The sequence below is a fragment of the Nansenia antarctica genome (assembly GCF_963989245.1).
Source record: "Nansenia antarctica genome assembly, chromosome: 1".
NCBI classification, from domain to species: domain Eukaryota; kingdom Metazoa; phylum Chordata; class Actinopteri; order Argentiniformes; family Microstomatidae; genus Nansenia; species Nansenia antarctica.
The window spans coordinates 83,393,727-83,411,929 of NC_137674.1; the positions used below are offsets into that span (position 1 = coordinate 83,393,727).

Here is an 18,203-nt window from a genome sequence, read left to right on the forward strand (position 1 = left end):
ACACACAATTCAATTCTGCTAAATAACTGAGCGTCTGTAAAAACTTTCAGATATGACCAGAATCCATAGAGGAAAAAAAGGATTCTCATCAAGCTAGTATTTTAACTCATATTGATCGGAAGCTCAACAGCTTCGTCATAATTGTAAATCAGTAAAAAACAAGTAGTAAGTTTGAGCACGATATGTGAAAGTTATGTGCTGTTCATATCATTGTACTGCCCTATAAATGCTATAAGTCTTCACTTGACTCATCAATCTCATCTTCATCAGATTGTTCCTTCTGCTCCTCTTCCTTCTCCTCTTGACATGTTGGCCTTTCCCCAGGCCCTGAACCCCCCCCTGTACCCCCCCCATCCAGCTCCTTCTCCTCTCCATCACAATCCAGCTCCTCCAGGTCAGACTGACCGACCTCCTCCGACACAGAGGACATTTGATTGGACATTGGGATAGGGTTGCACTTGCCCTTGTGGTGACAATTCTGGAAGAGCCCAAAGCCAGTAGAGATATTCTTGGGGAAGTCTTTGCGGTCCAGTCTCTCTTTAGTGGAGTGGAGGTCCAGTGTTTGTGTGACAACTGAGCCATTGGCCAGTTCGTTAAAGGCTTCTACGGTGGTAGCAGCAGCTGACCTCTGACCCTGCTGCAGGATGGTGGTCGTAACATTGAACAGGTCAGCCCTGCTCTCTGGCTGAGCTGGGGGGAATTTGGGGGAATATCTGAACGAATGGTCAGGGTAGACCAAGCTTGAGGCACTGCCACTAATGACTACCTGACTACGTGCTACCTGAGTACAGGTAGAGGTTATTTTTCCCCTCATCAGTCCCAGGACTTCATATCGAAAGCTGGAGATGTCCTGTTTCAGTTCCTGTCGTAGAGATAAAAAGTTTCAACATAAGAACAAAACAATCATCAGTTGATTTGTGAAGATGATCGTTTACCTTGAAGTTCTCCTCTGTCAGACCCTCCTCTGTTTTGGCATCTCGGATCATCGCAGCCACGTACCTCTTTACCAAGTTTCTCAGCACCTCCTGCAAATCAAGTTCAGAGAATATCCTGACTAGATAAAACCCATCGTATTTATCTGTTTATTTGTTTATTTAAACGGATCGCCATTAGTCGTCACCATAGTGAGGACAGACAGTCAAACATAACAAAATCAATCAGCAAAGGAATCATTTGTGAACAGCGTTCACTTATTAAAACGAGAGAGACAGAGAGAGAGAGAGAGAGAGAGAGAGAGAGAAAGAGAGAGAGAGAGAGAGAGAGATCTATGTCAATCAAAATATGATAAGGACAGATCATTTACCTGATACTGGTGGTTTATTCGTACATTTTCAGCAGCTCGCCTCTGTAAAAGAGGGACCATTTCAATAAATTCAGCGTCTTTGAGCCTTGGAAAAGTGCTATATGAATACAATGAATTATTATTATAAATCCATGGCAGGCATGACACTTTTATCAGATGAATGTAATAGATCATAATGTAAAGGATAGTTGGCCAACTTTTTTATCACTTGGCCTTTTTTGAGCTAATTCACTGCACATCATTCAATGTGGGTCTTATGACAGGACGGCTAATCTAATTTATGTTAATTCATCGGGCGGAATCTTAACTCGTGATCCGTGCGTGTAACTGGAATCATCGCACACATTTTCCCATCGACATCAATGAAAGATTTATGCGATCTCCGAGTTAGGAGTCTACACACTGTCAGCAAATCTTTTAAAGACACCTCACCCCTAAGGTTCCAAACGTTTCCGTTTTTTTTGCTCTTGTCCTCTTGAAAAGGTGTTTCCTTATCCACCTGATGAGGTGCCAGATGGACTTCGGGCTAGCGATTATGTTGAACGGGGAAGGCAAAGTTCCCCCCTCTTCGAAATAGCTCATCCACAACTTTGTTCTTGCAAATTTCCACTCAATGTCTGCATGATCCTGAAAGAAAGAAAAAAAAATATATATTTTAGTAAGCTGCTGTACACAAAATATCTGAAAAGTAATTAATTTGAAAACATATAGAAATGTATACTGTAATACAGTATGTGATATCTGCAAATGGGACAATATGAGACAATAACCATAACAATTGTGACACAGTCTGATCATTTGGTCTGCATGTCGGCAACCAATCAAAATGTTCTGACTTTTCTTTTTAAACACGGAACTACGTTTCAACGTTGTTGAGAATCACAACACAAACTCGTTAGTCAAAATACTGCAACGCAACGGATTGGGTAAGGAATCCCCACGGCTACCTAGTTAACTATAACCAGGGGTGCACATAACTGGTGCGCCAGTGCGCATGCGTCGCCAAAATGCATGCTGCGCGGAGGATCAGCGGCATGAACGCGCTCTTGCGCACCAACAGCTGGAAGCGCTGGGAGAGGAATTTACTTCCTCAAAACTCCTACTGCTAACTGCTGACTGCCCGTTAATACCAATACCATATCCTTTCATGACCACAATGTACCCACCGACGACGACCACGGCGACTCCCCTCACGAAAACATTCGGAAAGTATCGTAACTCGTACTTTCATTCCGCGTATCGCGTATCGCGCATCGCATGGTTATCACGCCGACACGTGAAAATTCAGTCCCGAACGACTCGTCGCTAAAAGGAAAAACAACACCAAGGCACTTCACGTTTCTTTTCTCTGAAGCTTTCAAACGTTCAGACGTTTGTTTTACAGCTTCATTATCGCACCTCGACCCCTGACCCAGGGAATATGGTTGGGAATTCTCTTAGAAGAAAAAAAAAAAAGACTTTGTTGCACAATCAAAATAATGAGCTATTTAAAGTGATAGCCTACAACATCCTCTACCATGGTTGAAATTGAGGACAGTATTAACAACAGTCAAGAGAGCAGTGATGATGATGATTAAGCTTGTAGCACAAGTAAATGCTTAGGCTGTAACTTTTTGTTGAAAGTTGATTTCAGTGTTTACAGAACAGAGCAGTGCTTAAAGAGATATCAGTTGATTTCATTGTATTTAAAGAACAGACATTCAGTTAGTGCTTAAAGAGATGTCAGTTGATTTCATTGTGTTTAAAGGAGTCTGACAGACTTTCATGCTTAAAGAGTAGTCATTTGATTTTTCATTTGTTTCTTTTGTTTTGCACACAATCATTTGTTCGTTCATCTTTATTTTTGAATAAATGTCGTTTTGCTAATATAAGTTATCCATGTATCCCTTTTTTATCCATCCTGTGGGACGGGTCGTGACTCGCGAGCTCGGGGAGCACCAAGCAGCATCCCTAGGTGCTCCTCTGAGCACTGGCCCCAAAAAGTTATGTGCACCCCTGACTATAACACTACTTTACATTGTTAGCAGGCTCACACAACAAGTTAGTTGATTAGTGATGTGTCATTGATTTTCAACAACGCGGAAATGTATTCACATTTTTTCAAAAGAGAAGTCCAATCATTACATCGGATCCCGACATGAAGACCAAAGCATTAGAACGTGTCACAAAGCATTAGAACGTGTCACAAAGGAGTCTCATTCAACAGGATGGCGGGCTGACACTCACAGCGATGTGCTGGTAGGAGTTGTTCATCATGGCTATGAGCATGTTGAGGAGGACCACCAGAGAGATGATGTTGTAGGTACCAAACATAGTGGCGCCCACAAACTCAGTGAACTTATGGTCGGCTTTCACATTGGTCACATAAAGGCTGATCAGCCCAAATATGGACCAGAATAAAGACTGTAGGGTCTCAAACAACCTGGGGAACAAGGCAAACAATAGTGAGTCATAGGCTTCTATACAGTACATTGTATCTTAACACTAGAACAGCCATGGGTGGGGTCATTTGAGAGTAATTATTTTTTATATCTTTGCACTCGATTACATTTCAGGACCCTCCTTTCATGACTTTTCCTAGATATGTGCGTTCTACCACCCCAGTATCCTTACATTTTCAAAATCACATCAGGATAAGCTAGTATGAAGCTATTTTTATAGTATTTCTGTGTAGGATAGGGTAGGCTAATTTACAAGACGGCCAACTAGTGGGAGTTGTGTGTAAGTAGCAGCTTCCCATTGAGTGGTTCTGAGTCTGACTAACGTTGAGAAAGCGTTGTTCTGCCGTTCGCAGCGGATGCCCTTGCAGTTGGCGCCCTCGTCCGTCTCGTAGTAGAAGTACAGCTGGTTGAGGCCGTTGGCGAAGGCCAGAAGCACCAGACAGTAGATGAAGAGGAACTTGAGGATGTCCAGCAGCATGCGACCCAGGGAGATCTGCAGGGGCCCCAGGTGGGAGTTGGCTGTGAACAGGGAGATGAGCCGCAGGGAGCTGAAGATGTTGGCGATGGCGAACACCGCCTCAGCTACCAGGGTGGGGTGCCACATCTCCCAACTCTCTCTGGGTTTGAGGCCGCTGTACTGTAAGGGGGACGGGAAGGGTGAGAGTATAAAGGGTGAGAGCACAAAAGTATAAATGCAACACTTTTGTTTTTGCTCCAATGTTTCACGAGTTGAAATCAAAGACCTAAGAACATTTTCCATGTACACAAAAGGCATATTTCTCTCAAATTGTGTTTGCACGGATGTGCCTTAGGCTGGTCACAATAAAAGACCACTCTAAAATGTGCAGTTTTATCACACTGCACAATGCCACAGATGTCGCAGGTTTTTAGGGAGCATGCAATTGGCATTTCTCTACCATAAGCTGTCTCCAAAGTCGTTTCCAATTCCAATTCCAATTCTTGGAAACGCCTTTGGAGACAGCTTATGGTAGAGAAATTAATGAATTAAATTCACAGGCAACAGCTCTGGTGGACATTCCTGCCAATTGCATGCTCCCTCAAAACTTGCGACATTTGTGGCATTGTGCTGTGTGATAAAACTGCACATTTTAGAGTATACCCGCTTTTCAGAAAATGCAAGGAAATGCTGAAAACCTTTGCATGACCACAGAGAAAACAAGTCAATCGTTTTCAAGAGAGGACATGGGTGTACCAACATGTTGCCGTAGATATGATGTATAGATATGATATGATCACTTTTTAAAAAATGCTGGTCGAGAGAGGACGCTGGCGTTGCTTGTTCGCTGCTTCATCTAGGTGTAATTGCAGTATACAGAGTAGATTGTCCAACAAAGACACTTAGATTTAGATTTAGTAATCTAAAAATGTATTAGACCCCTATACTTTCTTTTATCTTTTTTTTTACTACTCTATCTTTTCAGTTTGTAAAGTGTCTGAGTGTCTAGAAAAGCGTTATATAAGTCTAATGTATTATTATTATTATTATTTTCCTGTACCTTCACGTAAGCAACGATCTTCAGAGAGATGGTCGCCAGATACAGGGAGTTCATAACGAAGTCCATCAGGTTCCACCAGTCGAGGATGTAGTCCTCAATCCCTCCGTCCCACATCTGTTTGATCTCTGTCCAGATGAAGCCTGCCAGAGAAATATGCAGACTCAGAGTCTTTGGGAATCATACACCACTAGTGTGTGTGTGTGTGTGTGTGTGTGTGTGTGTGTGTGTGTGTGTGTGTGTGTGTGTGTGTGTGTGTGTCTTGCCAATCTCTGTCCGGATTAAGCCAAGAGAGAAACATGCAAGCAGACTCTGAAAGCAGAGGTCAGAGTCTTCAGGAATCATACACCACTAGTGTGTGTGTGTGTGTGTGTGTGTGTGTGTGGTGTGTGTAGTGTGTGTGTGTGTGTGTGTGTCTGTGTCTGTGTGTGTGTGTGAGAGAGTGTGTGTGTCTGTGTGAGAGAGTGTGTGTGTCTGTGTGTGTCTTGCCTATCTCAGCTTCACCGATTTATGTGAAATTCCACAGGTGTAACATAAGTGTTATGGACAAGTAGCATGGACATGTATTCATGTAGGCTGCAGTGAACTCCTACATATGACTTGCATACAAAACATGTTTTCAAAATAGACGTGGCTTGGCATTGCACGGAACACAGCTGCCTGAAGAAGGTCTATGACCTAAAGCTCGCGCAATAAACAGTGTTCTTTGCACAGATTTGAGTGTGCGGATGCAGTTTTTTTGCACTCCATGGAAAACAGCTGTGAAATGTGAAGAGGTGGTGCATGCATTTCATATCAAGGTTTTCACCGATCCAGACATAATGAATAATAATAGGTTTTGAGTCGGGATTTAAGCGTGGAGAGTGAGGGTGAGTCTCTGAGCTGGGGGAGAGAGAGTTCCAGAGTCGAGGTGCAGCTCGTGAGAAAGCACGGTCTCCTCAAAGCCTTTGAGTTTCGAGGGTGGAACAGTGAGGCGAACAGTGGATCGGAGGGGGTACCGGTAGGGGGAGATGGGGGAGATCAAAAGCAGCAAATGTGCTGCTTTTGGTTACACCTTAACTACTCCTCCTGAGACATCTACTGCCCCCCAGCACTGCGTCTCCTGAGACACCCGCTTTTCCCCTATACTGTGTCCCCTAAGACTTCTACTGCCCCCCTTGTAGTGTTTCTCTGTTTCTCCCGTGTCTATATAAAAACTAAATCAAAAACAAAAAATTAATTTGCCAATGGCCCCGGACCTGAGCTGGATTACTCTTCCTGCTACAACTGGTGAATTGATGATTCACTTGCTTAGTCAAATGTATTGATTGTAAGTCGCTTTGGAATAAGGCGTCTGCTAAATGCCAAAAATGTAAATGTAAATGTATATAACATTACCTAAAACCCAGGGAAGGATCATCCACTCCACCGCGGTCGGTACCGGGCCTTGTCGGTTAGGGTCTGTGGACACGATATGCTGGGAGGCCAGGAGCAAGAGGAAGAGGAAGGTGAGGTAGGAGGCCGTGTGGCAGATGAACTTTATGAAGGGCTTGCGGATGAAAAGGCCGTATCGGCTCTTGGGAAAGATCAGGTAGCAGAGGGAGAAGAGAGGGAAGAGAAGGCCTATGAAGACGGAGGTCAGGAACTTCCCGGCCCAATGGCGTCTCCTCCAGCCTGGGAACTCATCGTACCAGCGAGACGCCAACAGCTGCTGGCAGTTGGGCTGAGCAACAAACTGGGGGGGAGGGGGGAGAGAGAGAGAGAGAGAGAGAGAGACAGAGAGAGAGAGAGACAGACAGCGAGAGAGAGAGACAGAGGGAGAGAGATACAGAGGGAGAGAGATACAGAGGGAGAGAGAAAAAGAGACAGAGAGAGAGAGACACACAGAGAGAAAGAGAGATGGAGAGAGAGAGAGAGAAAAAGAGACAGAGACAGAGAGAGAGAGAGAGAGAGAGAGAGAGAGAGAGAGAGAGAGACACAGAGAGAAAGAGACAGAGAGAGAGGGAGACAGAGAGAGAGAGAGAGAAAGACAGAGAGACAGAGAGAGAAAAAGAGACAGAGAGAGAAAGAGACAGAGAGAGAGAGAGAGGTGGGACAGACAGTCAGACAGGGACAAACAAAGACAGATTGTACGATACTTCACAGTACAGAGACCGGAGTGTAAGCCTTTGTGAACAATTACTAGTCTTTTGTCATGAGGGAGTGGGTGTCTAATTCAATTTAATACCTACTCCTTTACCTCTCACCCCTAGTAGAGACACATGTGACTGACTTTTAACACGTCCAACAATACAATGATGCTGTTGCCCCAAACCTCCGCACAATAATTTAAATATGGTAAAAGCAGTGAGCAGTAGAGAGTGTGGAGTGATTTATGGTCCAGAACGTGTCTTGCCTTACTCAGTACTGAAATGCTTCTTGACAGTTTATTTCGGACATTTTTTATATGAGATGACATATAAATGAGAATACATAAATTGTCTTTCTCCCCCCCTGAGATTTGTCATAACCATCTGCTGGACATCTGCGGCTGTGTGATCAAAGTCAATCTCAGCCTAACAGAATTATGACCAAATGGATCCCCCATTACTTCAGACTCAGAGCCAGGCATTCTGGGTGATGTGGTCATTAGTCAACTCATAGAGCATCTTGAGAGACAACTTGAGTGTTTCTCATCATCAGTCTTTGTAACAAGAATTTGTTATTACTGGCACAGGAACGTTGCGTCAGGAGCTATGGCGATAAGGACTATTAAAATATTGTAACGCTCATCAGACAAATTAAGGTCGTCAACAGCTTGAGGGTGCCACTAGACTAAACCAGATTAAACAACCATTAGGTCATACTGTATGCCATTACAGAAACTAACCCTGATTAATGAATGATGAATGAATGAATGGTCTTTATTGTCATTGATATAGTACAGGTACCAAACAACAACATTTGGGAGGGGGGGCTCCCCTGGTGCTAGGAAAAAAAAACTAAAAAACAAGAAGGGAAAGGAGCTGGTTTACATAAATAAAGGCTATGTACACTATCCACTATACTATACTATACAAATAAAACACTGTGCTGTACTCTATGCTATGCTATACTTATTCTAACATTTCCTATTCTCTGAACCTTATGTACCAGGACGCCATCCGGCCCTGAGGCTTTCCTGGGGTCCACCGCCTTCAGCACGCGTCTCACTTCATGCTCTGTGAGGGTGAGGCTGCTGAGAGCTGGAGAGAGTGGTGTTTGTGTTGTGGTTACCTCCGTTCGCCCCTCGTCGAACCGGGCGTAGAAGGAGTTCAGCTTTTCCGCCAGCAGGGGGTCGTCCTCCGCGGCTGTGAGCCTGTTGGCTCTGAAGTTTGTCATGTGCTGAACCCCCTGCCACACCCGCCTGGAGTCGTTGCTCAGGAAGCATTCCTCAATCTTCTCTCTGTGGTCTGCCTTGGCCTCCCGGATGCCGCGCTTTAGGTTAGCCCTGGTGGTGCTATACAGCAGTGTGCCCTTCCCTGTGAAGGCGTTGTCCCTCTCCTTGATCAGTTTTTGGACCTTCCCAGTCATCCATGGCTTCGTGTTGGGGTAGACCCGGACCCGTTTGTCCACGGTGGCTGAGTTGGTGCAGTTCACTATGTGGTTCAGAACCGACGACGTGAACTGTTCCAGGTCCTCATGCTCATATTCCTGCCATGAGGTGTCATTCAGGCAGATCTGCAGTGGAGCGGACCCTGCTGGCCAGGTTCTGACAGTCTTAGTGGTGATGGGAGCACTTTTCCTCATGGGAGTGTAGGCTGGGATCAGGAGGATTGACACATGGTCAGACATGCCTAGATGAGCTAGCGGTCTAGCCTTGTAAGCAAGCTTGATGTTGGTGTATACCTTATCCAGTGTGTGTATACCTTTTCTCCTCTTGTTGCACATTTAACATGCTGATAGAACTTCGGTAGTACTACCTTCAGGTCAGCATGATTGAAATCTCCCGCAATGATGTGTACGGCTTGAGGGTCCGCGCTCAGTCCACTACTGATGACGTCATTAAGTGTGTAGCATGTGGGTAGCATTTTAGCATTTTAGAGGGAGCGTACCTATGTTCCCCGGGTCCTATGTTCCCTGGTACTTAAGTTCCCTCCCGAAAAAGGGTCCTATGTTCCCTGAGTCCTATGTTCCCCGGTCCCGAAAAAGGGTCCTATGTTCCCCGGGTCCTATGTTCCCCGGGTCCTATGTTCCCCGGGTCCTATGTTCCCCGGGTCCTATGTTCCCCAGGTCCTATGTTCCCCGGGTCCTATGTTCCCTGGGTCCTACGTTCCCCGGGTCCTATGTTCCCTGGGTCCTATGTTCCCTGGGTCCTATGTTCCCCGGGTCCTATGTTCCCCGGGTCCTATGTTTCCCGGGTCCTATGTTCCCCGGGTCCTATGTTCCCCGGGTCCTATGTTCCCCGGGTCCTATGTTCCCCGGGTCCTATGTTCCCCGGGTCCTATGTTCCCCGGGTCCTATGTTCCCCGGGTCCTATGTTCCCCGGGTCCTATGTTCCCTGGGTCCTATGTTCCCCAGGTCCTATGTTCCCCGGGTCCTTTGTTCCCCGGGTTCCCCCATTTTACATTAGAGCTCTAAATTAGTGGGGTTCTAACATAGTAATGCATTATGGGAATTACCAGTAACTACAAAGAACAATTCCTTGTTGTTACGAGGTAAGTTGGAATGTAGCTTCCATGTAATTAGTTTGTAGGAAAGATGCTTGAACAGAGATGGTAGTTACCATGAAATAAGGTGGTATTATAGCTGGAAGGAAGCTATATTATTTGCATATTATGGTATGCATCCATCAACTGAATGTAACACAGCAATAAGCTGTGGGTCTGGTCGGTTCCTGTCAGGGGCTCGTGTGTGTAATGTGCAACTGTTTCTTTCAATAGAAGAAGAGTCAACTCACTGAACATGTGATACAAAACCCAGGATTCAAATAATGTTTAAATTGTGTTGGTGTGTTGGTCACCAAATCGTTTTTTAAAGTTATAAATTACTTATTAGAGTATTGCTACATTAAGTACAGAAACTATAACTAAAACCCCATAGGGTGAGGTGAAGGCCAATAAGGAATGTTTAGGGTAGCACAACAACAACAGAAAAAAGTCCAGGAACATCATAAAGTCAAAGCTACTGTACTGTGGTTGTGGCTATATTCATTACTGTCATTTAATCTGTTGCAACACAGGTTTAAAACATGATACAGGCCTACATGTGGGCTATTAATGCCTGTTTTCTGTGTTCTCAATCAAAGTTGGTGAACATGCAATATCATTCTCTATCCAGTAGGGGGCATCATCATTCCATCTCAACACTGTCTCTTCCCAGCTAGACGTTTTGACTCAACCATTCATTCAGGAGTCTAAAGAGGCTGCACAAGAAAGTCCCTTTGAACAAAAAGACACATTTACGTAAACCATGAATACTTGTATGAGAAATGTATGTTATGTGGTAAGAGAGTTTAAACAGTCTAAATACCTTTGATAAAATGTATCATGTGATCCCAAAAAAAAATGTGTCAAGCTTTGCAACTTGAAGTTCACATGAATGAATGAATGAATGAATGAATGAATGAATGAATGAATGAATGGTCTTTATTGTCATTGCTATAGTACAGGTACCAAACAACGACATTTAGGAGGGGTGGCTCCCCCGGTGCTAGGAAAGAAAAGAAAAAAAAAAAAAACACAAGAAGGGAAGGAGCTGGTTTACATAAATAAAGGCTATGTACACTATCCACTATACTATACTGTACAGATAGACGACTAGGGTTGTCATTTTGCACATAGTGTTATTGCACATTCATTTGAAGTGTCGCAGTTTGCAGGCTAGAAATGTACATATTTGTGCCTCAGCACTACACTTTTTTTTTTTTTTTTTTTCAGTCCAGCAGCTGCCATCAATCCGTCCAGACTGTCCAGGGCCCAGAACCTAGGTCTTTGCTGTGTTCAGGGCCTGGATGGCCCTGGGGTAGAAGCTGTTCTTCAGTCTGTTTGTCCTTGCGGCCATGGTCCTGTACCGCCTTTTCGAGGGCAGCCGGGTAAAGTGTTCGTACCCAGGGTGGGTTGGGTCTCTGGAGATCTTGGAGGCCTTCCTGAGACAGCGTGTGTTGTACAGCTCTTCCAGAGAGGGGAGGGGGGCGCCGGTGATCTTCTGGGCTGTTCTCACGACTCTCTGTAGCGCATTTCTCTCCGCGGTTGTGCAGCTGGAGAACCAGTTGCAGATGCCGTAGGTGAGGATGCTCTCCACTGCGCCGCGGTAGAAGGCCACCAGTATCTCCTGCTTGTTGTGTTCCTTCCTGAGGACTCTCAGGATGTAGAGCCGCTGTTGTGCCTTCTTGATGGTGGCTGTTGTGTTGTTCTTCCAGGACAGGTCATCCTGTATGTGCACCCCCAGGAATCGGAGGGTTGAGACTCTCTCCACGCTCTCTCCGTCGATGAGCAGGGGCTGGATCTCAGACTTTTTCCTCCTGAAGTCCACGATGATTTCCTGGGTCTTTGACTTGTTCAGCAGCAGGTTGTTAACCTTGCACAGCTTGCTCAGTTGCTCTACCTCATCCCTGTACGCCGCCTCGTCCCCCCCCGAGATGCAGCCCACCACGGTGGTGTCGTCTGCAAACTTTACGATGGAGTTGCTGGGGTGGACGGGGGTGAAGTCGTAGTTGTAGAGGTTGTAGAGGATGGGGCTTAGCACGCAGCCCTGGGGGGACCCAGTGCTGAGTCTGAGGGCTGTGGAGGTGTGGGAGCCCACCCGCACCCTCTGGGGGCGGTCGGTCAGGAAGTCCTTGATCCATGCACATATAGAGTGTGATAGTCCCAGGTCTAGTAGTTTGGTCACTAGCCTGTCTGGAAGGATGGTGTTTGAAGGCGGAGCTGAAGTCCACAAAGAGCAGTCTCGCGTAGCTGTTTCCCCTCTCCAGGTGGGATAGAGTGGCGTGGAGAGTCGTCGCGATGGCGTCCTCTGTGGACCTGTGGGCTCTGTAGGCGAACTGGTATGGATCCAGGTTGGGCGGGAGGCGTGTGAGTATGTGGGCCCGGACTAGTTTCTCAAAGCACTTCATGATGATTGGTGTGAGTGCCACCGGGCGGTAGTCGTTTAGGCAGCTCACCGTGCTTTTCTTCGGGACTGGGATGATAGTTGAGGTTTTCAGGCAGGGTGGGATGGTGGCCTGGGACAGGGACTGGTTGAAGATGTTGGTGAAAACCCCGGCCAGCTGGTCGGCGCAGTCCCTCAGCACCCGTCCCAGGACGCCATCCGGCCCCGAGGCTTTCCTGGGGTCCACCGCCTTCAGCACGCGTCTCACTTCATGCTCTGTGAGGGTGAGGCTGCTGAGAGCTGGAGAGAGTGGTGTTTGTGTTGTGGTTACCTCCGTTCGCCCCTCGTCGAACCGGGCGTAGAAGGAGTTCAGCTTTTCCGCCAGCAGGGGGTCGTCCTCTGCGGCTGTGAGCCTGTTGGCTCTGAAGTTTGTCATGTGCTGAACCCCCTGCCACATCCGCCTGGAGTCGTTGCTCAGGAAGCATTCCTCAATCTTCTCTCTGTGGTCTGCCTTGGCCTCTTTGATGCCGCGCTTTAGGTTAGCCCTGGTGGTGCTGTACAGCAGTGTGCCCTTCCCTGCGAAGAAGGCGTTGTCCCTCTCATTGATCAGTTTTTGGACCTTCCCAGTCATCCATGGCTTCGTGTTGGGGTAGACCCGGACCCGTTTGTCCACGGTGACTGAGTTGGTGCAGTTCACTATGTGGTTCAGAACCGACGACGTGAACTGTTCCAGGTCCTCATGCTCATATTCCTGCCATGAGGTGTCATTTAGGCAGATCTGCAGTGGAGCGGACCCTTCTGGCCAGGTTCTGACAGTCTTAGTGGTGATGGGAGCACTTTTCCTCATGGTAGTGTAGGCTGGGATCAGGAGGATTGACACATGGTCAGACATGCCTAGATGAGCTAGCGGTCTAGCCTTGTAAGCACGTTTGATGTTGGTGTATACCTTATCCAGTGTTTTTTCTCCTCTTGTTGCACATTTAACATGCTGATAGAACTTGGGTAGTACTACCTTCAGGTCGACTACCTTCAAGTCTCCGGCTATAATGTGAACTGCCTGTGGGTCTGCGCTTTGTTGACCACTGCTGACGTCATATAGCCGCGCCAATGCTAAGCTACCATCTGCATTCGGTGCAATGTAACAATGTTGTCACATGTTAAAGTAGGTACCAACCAAAAGTTCAGACTACAGTATAATTAACCTATTATTATGAATGATATTCATAAAGTGGCTAAAAAGCAATAAAAAACGCCATACAACAAGGTCATTGTTTCCCATTGTAAATGCAGCATGCTTAATAATTAATATGTATTGTGAGTTTGTATTTCAGGGAATAGCTCAGTCTGAGTACCGTACTATTGCGTCATTGTCCATTATCCTAGCATCAGGGGACGGGCAGACAGCTCTAGTGTAATGTGCTGTGAAACCAAGCCTGCCAATTACACTCCCAAACCCCCACAGGACACATCTCCGCACATCTCCACCCATCCTAGTCCATTTCAAACTCATGTTACTAATGCTCAATCTCAAAAGGCACAACAGTGGTTGACTACATCCATTCAAATACAACAGGTCGTATACTGTACTGCATTCAAAACAGACAGAGTGTCAGACAGAGACACAGAGCATTGTTTTAACACACCATCAAAATGGAGATAAATCTTCTGGAGGAATAGGAGAAAACGTATCGTGGGGCCGACTTGGATTTTTTTTTATTTTTTTTATGATTAATAGTTTTTATTATTTTCAATCAACAGACAATGAACAGACATGATTCACAAGTAACAGTTGACATTGGACAATAAATTAAAAAGACAAAAAATAGACACAACAAAACATAAAGGTGATGTACATTAATGTAAAACTTCAGCAATGACTAACAGTCATACTTATAGCAGTTTACTTGGGATATTGCTATTTATAAATAAATATAATAATAATAAAAAAAGCTATTTACATGAGCTGGAGTTGCCATTATTTCTCAATATATGAGTGATACTGCCCCCATTTCAAGCGGTATTCCTCCACCTTATCAAGCAGCCTATATGATAGTTGTTCTAGGGCTGCCAGCTGCCCAAGAGAAGTGTGCCACAGAGACGGTGCTGGTGCTGATGAGGCCTTCCACTCTTTAACTAATAGTTTCCGTCCTAGCATTAAAGCAGTCTGGATCCAATTGGCGAGTGGTGGGGTCACCACTCACTTAATGCTGTGGGGTCACCCACAATAAAAAGACTGGGGGTGAACGGAATGTCAAGGCCGACAATGTTTTCCAGAAAACCACGTATGGCTAGCCAAAACTCCTGGGTTTTTGGACATCCCCAAAGCATATGCACTAGAGCAGGGGTGCCCACACTAGATCTACTTTTCAAGTAGCCAGTCTGCCAAGATCTACCAGTCTAGTTTCAACATCGCAAACGTACACACATACTACAAACACACGCGCACACACACACACACACACACACACACACACACACACACACACAGTTCCCAGCCTGCATAGTAAACTCACAATACACTTTCTCTCTCTCTGTCACACAGCCACACAGGAGAAGACCATCACAAACCCTCCCTCTTTGCTATTCTCACTCACACACACACACACACACACACACACACACACACACACACACACACAGACACACACACACATTCACACACACACAAACACACACACACACACATTTGTCAGTCTGCATAGGGAGCCATAGCACAAACCCTCCCTCTCTCTCTCTCCCCCCCCCCCCTCTCTCTCTCTCTCTCTCTCTTACACACACACACACACACACACACACACACACACACACACACACACACACACACCTCAATTTCTCTCACTCACACACTGACAGCCAGTCTGCAGTACCATAGCCAACTACTGATCCAACAAACAGAAAAGTAAACCAGATACAAAACAGGTAATTCCCTAGTTTGAAAGGAGGAAATAAATGCATTTCTCTACCTTAGTGGGAGACCTGGCACTGGGAGGAGGCAGCTAGTTTCTAGTAGTCAGGGCTGTAGGAGCTGGTTGCAAGGTGTAGGCAGGCTTGCAAGGTGTCATCAGCCACTGTGGATCTGTCATCGAAAAGGCAATCTGCAGCCTCGAGAAACGCTTTTTTCACAATTTCGCCGTCTTTGAATGACTTCTTGTGTTTAACAAGAACGTGACTGACGCGATAAGAAGCTATCGTTACAGCCGTACGTTTTCGCTCTTTTGCCACATTTCCCTTCTTCGAAACAGCCATCATAGATCTGCAGATCAGACAGACGCACTTCCAATATCACATTGTGTAAAAAAAGTCCTCCTCCCATTCTGGATGGAAGTTGTACGTTATTGGTTTCTTACTTGGTCCAGCTTCCCCACTCATTTGTATACCCTTTCTTTAGTACTAAATAGTAAATAGTAGAAATTGGAAGGCTAACTAGTTAATTAGTCTCGCCGGTATTTTGTATTTTGTAGTTGGCGCTGTTGACTGCGCATGCGTGGTGAACTGTGTGTTAGGTGAAAAGATCAGATCGCAGACTGGCTTACCTGTACGTCAATCAAGTGGCAAAAGCCATAGTGAGGATGGATGATAGGCGAACTTTTTTGTTCAATGCCATGCGATCTACCCATACTACCTTTGCGATCGACCGGTCGATCACGATCGACGTATTGGGCACCCCTGCACTAGAGTACCATTCCTGTCACTACACCTCCAGCACTCCGAACTGTCAACCAGACCCACTCTATGTAACCTGGATGGTGTCCAGTAGATTCTGTTGATAATCTTGAATTGGATCAATCTCGTTCGGAGTTCCCTTGACATTTTTTTCCCATTCTTGAGAATTCGTCCCCATTCTGCCTCTGTAAATGATACATTTAAATCTGTTTCCCATGTTAGTTTAAGGGACCATATGTTTGGGTCTGAGGCCACAAGGATCCTCGAATAGTAAGCAGAGGCTTCATGACCTAGCAATGTACCGTATGGTACACAATTATAGAACAGGACATCACCCACCCACTCAATCTGTACCTCGCCCCACTGCCATCTGGGCGTAAGTGCAGAACACTAAGGTGCAAAAGGGCTCGCTTTGGCAAAAGCCATTGTTGCCTTAAATAATAGACCGCACTGAGTGTGTGTACTTATGTATCTGTCATGTGTAGTACTGTCTGTTTGTTGTCTGTGTTATACAGTGTTGTATGTATAATATGTTACGGTACATGTGGGAATACGGTACATTGCTAGGGTGACTTGGTACATGCTGGCATGTCGAACCCTAATTCTAACCCTAACCCTACCCCTAACCCTAATCCTAACCTTAACCCTAGCACCCTAGCACCTAACCCTAACCCTAGTTTTCCCACATGTACCGTATTCCCACATATATATTCCCAACTTATATATGTATACTGTACAGTGGTGTGAAAATGAATTTCCCCCTGGGGACAATACATCTAATCTACCTACCTCCTCTACCTACCTCCTTCTCACCATCTGAGAGCTTACCTACCTCCTTCTCACCATCTGAGAGCTTACCTACCTCCTTCTCACGACCTGAGAGCTTACCTACCTCCTCCTCACGATCTGAGAGCTTACCTACCTCCTCCTCACAACCTGAGAGCTTTACCCACCTCCTTCTGACGGTATTTGATGGCCAGCTTCAGTCGGGCCAGATCGTTGGTGTTCTCGTCCAGCAACGGGTTGAGGTCGTCGCGGTAGTTGAGGATCATCTCCAGCTCCCTGGAGCTGCGCGTCTGGTCCAGCAAGTCCTTGGCGAACTGCTTACACTGGTGGGACAGCTCCTCGTACTCCGACTTGAACTCGTTCTCCACCTTGCTGAGCTCCTGCAACTCCCAGCTGAGCTGGAAGGCGGTGAGGAAAGGGTCTTCGCTGGAGAGGGCCACGAGGGACGGGCTGGCCAGGGCCTTGTAGATGTTGAGGCGGGAACGCGAGTGTCGCAGGCTGTCCACATCCGAGCTGGACACGCACTCCATGCAGTTGCAGCGCACCTCGTGCGGCTGGGGCACGGACACGCCCTTCTGCACCAGCAGCTTGATGATCTCGTAGTTGTTGGTGTGGGCGGCCAGGATGATCGGGGTGATGTCGGGTGTGAAGTCTGAGAATTGCTTGTCCAACAGAATCGGTGGCACCTGTTAAGAGAGGCAGTATAGTTGACAGTATAGTTTAGGGTGTACAGCGTACAGCGCAAGTAAAAGTAACTACTTTGGCCCTGAAACTACAACTCCCTAGTTGTTATGCACTGTAAGTATGTTTTCGGACATTGTCTTACTGTATGAAGAATTTAATGAATCCAATGAATTTGAACAAAAAAATCAAACAAACAATGGAGCTAGGAAGACCCCCTCAAATGTTGGGTTAGGGTTAGGCAGGGTTAGGGGTAGGGTTAGGGCAGGCAGACACACATACTTTTCTTTGTTATATAGTTAGTGTAACCAGGGAGTAGCTAAAAGGACTGTAGAATTTAGGAAGGGCTGGTTATCTAACTAACTCTGAGCTAAATAAGCAGTGTAGGAGGATAGAGGTAGGGGGCGCCAGCAAACCTTTAGACTAGCATTACCATCGTTAGCATTAGCATTGGAATTAGCATTAGCATTAGCATTGGAATTAGCATTAGCCTTAGCATACAAACAACTAAACACACGGTAACGGTATCCCATATGAACAAACACATTTATTTACATAACTGATGTATACATCCCCAGATATATACACTCCCTCCCCGCCGGCCACACACACACTCAATCACTCACTCACAGTACCTAGCCTGGAAAAGGCTTAGAGTCTGGCGCTGCAAGGAGCGCGTTGAGGCCTTGTTGGAGCTCGCATGTGCTTCGAGGAAACAGCAGACAAAGGGGGGGGGTGACGTAGCAACGCGAAGGGAAAGGGGCTTCTTCGTGGTCCACGACGAGGGGT

General features: G+C 46.2%; 1 protein-coding gene across 1 annotated transcript in view; it reads right to left on the reverse strand.

The window, feature by feature from the left end:
* Window positions 1-229: 229 nt before the first annotated feature.
* Window positions 230-18,203, reverse strand: part of trpc4b (transient receptor potential cation channel, subfamily C, member 4b) — a gene marked incomplete at both ends in the record, with an annotated part of 33,251 nt that continues 15,277 nt past the window's right edge. Inside the window, 9 exons of the mRNA XM_080526508.1 lie at window positions 230-690; window positions 790-862; window positions 936-1,025; window positions 1,304-1,345; window positions 3,530-3,725; window positions 4,068-4,381; window positions 5,262-5,401; window positions 6,636-6,972; window positions 16,901-17,419. Of these exons, the coding sequence (XP_080382634.1) occupies window positions 230-690; window positions 790-862; window positions 936-1,025; window positions 1,304-1,345; window positions 3,530-3,725; window positions 4,068-4,381; window positions 5,262-5,401; window positions 6,636-6,972; window positions 16,901-17,419 (2,172 nt within the window). The remainder of the gene's footprint in view (window positions 691-789; window positions 863-935; window positions 1,026-1,303; window positions 1,346-3,529; window positions 3,726-4,067; window positions 4,382-5,261; window positions 5,402-6,635; window positions 6,973-16,900; window positions 17,420-18,203) is intronic.